Source organism: Sapajus apella, unplaced genomic scaffold (genome assembly GCF_009761245.1).
Source record: "Sapajus apella isolate SASKATOON/1434 unplaced genomic scaffold, GSC_monkey_1.0 scaffold17646, whole genome shotgun sequence".
NCBI lineage: Eukaryota > Metazoa > Chordata > Mammalia > Primates > Cebidae > Sapajus > Sapajus apella.
This window is the reverse complement of record NW_022454567.1, coordinates 1-1,010: the sequence shown is the minus strand read 5'-3', so window position 1 is coordinate 1,010 and position 1,010 is coordinate 1. Positions and strand designations below refer to the sequence as shown.

The 1,010-nt window shown below is 41.0% G+C and overlaps 1 protein-coding gene across 1 annotated transcript; it reads right to left on the bottom strand.

Annotated features, from left to right (window-relative positions):
* Nucleotides 1-308: 308 nt before the first annotated feature.
* LOC116548627 (protein SET-like) lies at nucleotides 309-1,007 on the bottom strand (the record flags this gene model as incomplete). Its single annotated transcript, XM_032273978.1, has 1 exon — nucleotides 309-1,007. A coding segment is annotated over one exon (606 nt), but the record flags the coding sequence as incomplete, so codon positions are not given.
* Nucleotides 1,008-1,010: the final 3 nt, after the last annotated feature.

Here is a 1,010-nt window from a genome sequence, read left to right as displayed (position 1 = left end):
CTCTGAGCCCAATATACAGAGAAAGGAGGAAAAAAGCTAGAATTCTATGCGCTACTACACAGGGGCCTAGCACCCTCCAGCATCCAGCAGAGCGAAGGGAGCACGTTTTTTTTTTCCCACAGAGCTCGGTGGTGGTGATTCCATACAGTTTTTGTTAAGACAGGAAGGGATAAAAGGAATTTCAAACAGAAAGGGGTAGAGACTCTTTTCACATTGTATCCTGCTCAAGATATTTCCCCCAAAATAAGTTGAGAACCATGGTGTAGTGAAGAGAGACCTCAAAAACAGGGTGACTGAGCACAAGAGGGAAGAAAAAAAAAAAAAAAAGAAAAGACTGCAACTTGCTCCCAGGGACTGGAGAAAATTTAAAAAAAGGAAGGTTGGAATCCATCAGTGTTCTATTAGTCATCTTCGCCTTCATCCTTCTCTCCTTCCTCCCCTTCATCATCATCTTCATCTTCTTCACCTTCATCCTCATCCTCTTCTTCATCAATATCTTCTAATCCTTCCTCCTCTTCATCATCATCATCATCTTCTTCTCCTTCTCCTTCTTCATCATCCATATCAGGAACCAAGTAGTACTGTAATGGGTTTGGCCAAATATCATCTTTGATGACCTCTCCTGATTCATCAGCACCTGCATCAGAATGGTCAGTAAAGCAGGTAAAGAAGCTCTCTGGTTCCTCATGCTGCCTCTTCCTGCTGGCTTTATTCTGCATTTGACTTGAACGTTTCATCAAATCCTTTCCAGATTTCCATTTGATTTCGGTGGACTTTGAAGATGGATCATCACTCTCATTCAGATGAAATTCTTTGGAGAGAACTTTATTTTTAAAGTAAGGATTTTCATCAAAATAGAAATCTGTTCTGTAACCTGATTTAATATCTTCAAATTCTGTCACTTCAACTCTGGTCAAATAATGCAGTGCCTCTTTGTCCTCCTCCCCACGCAGTGCAGACACTTGTGGATGGTTGACAAATTTTGTGACCCAAAAATTTGGGATTTTGGC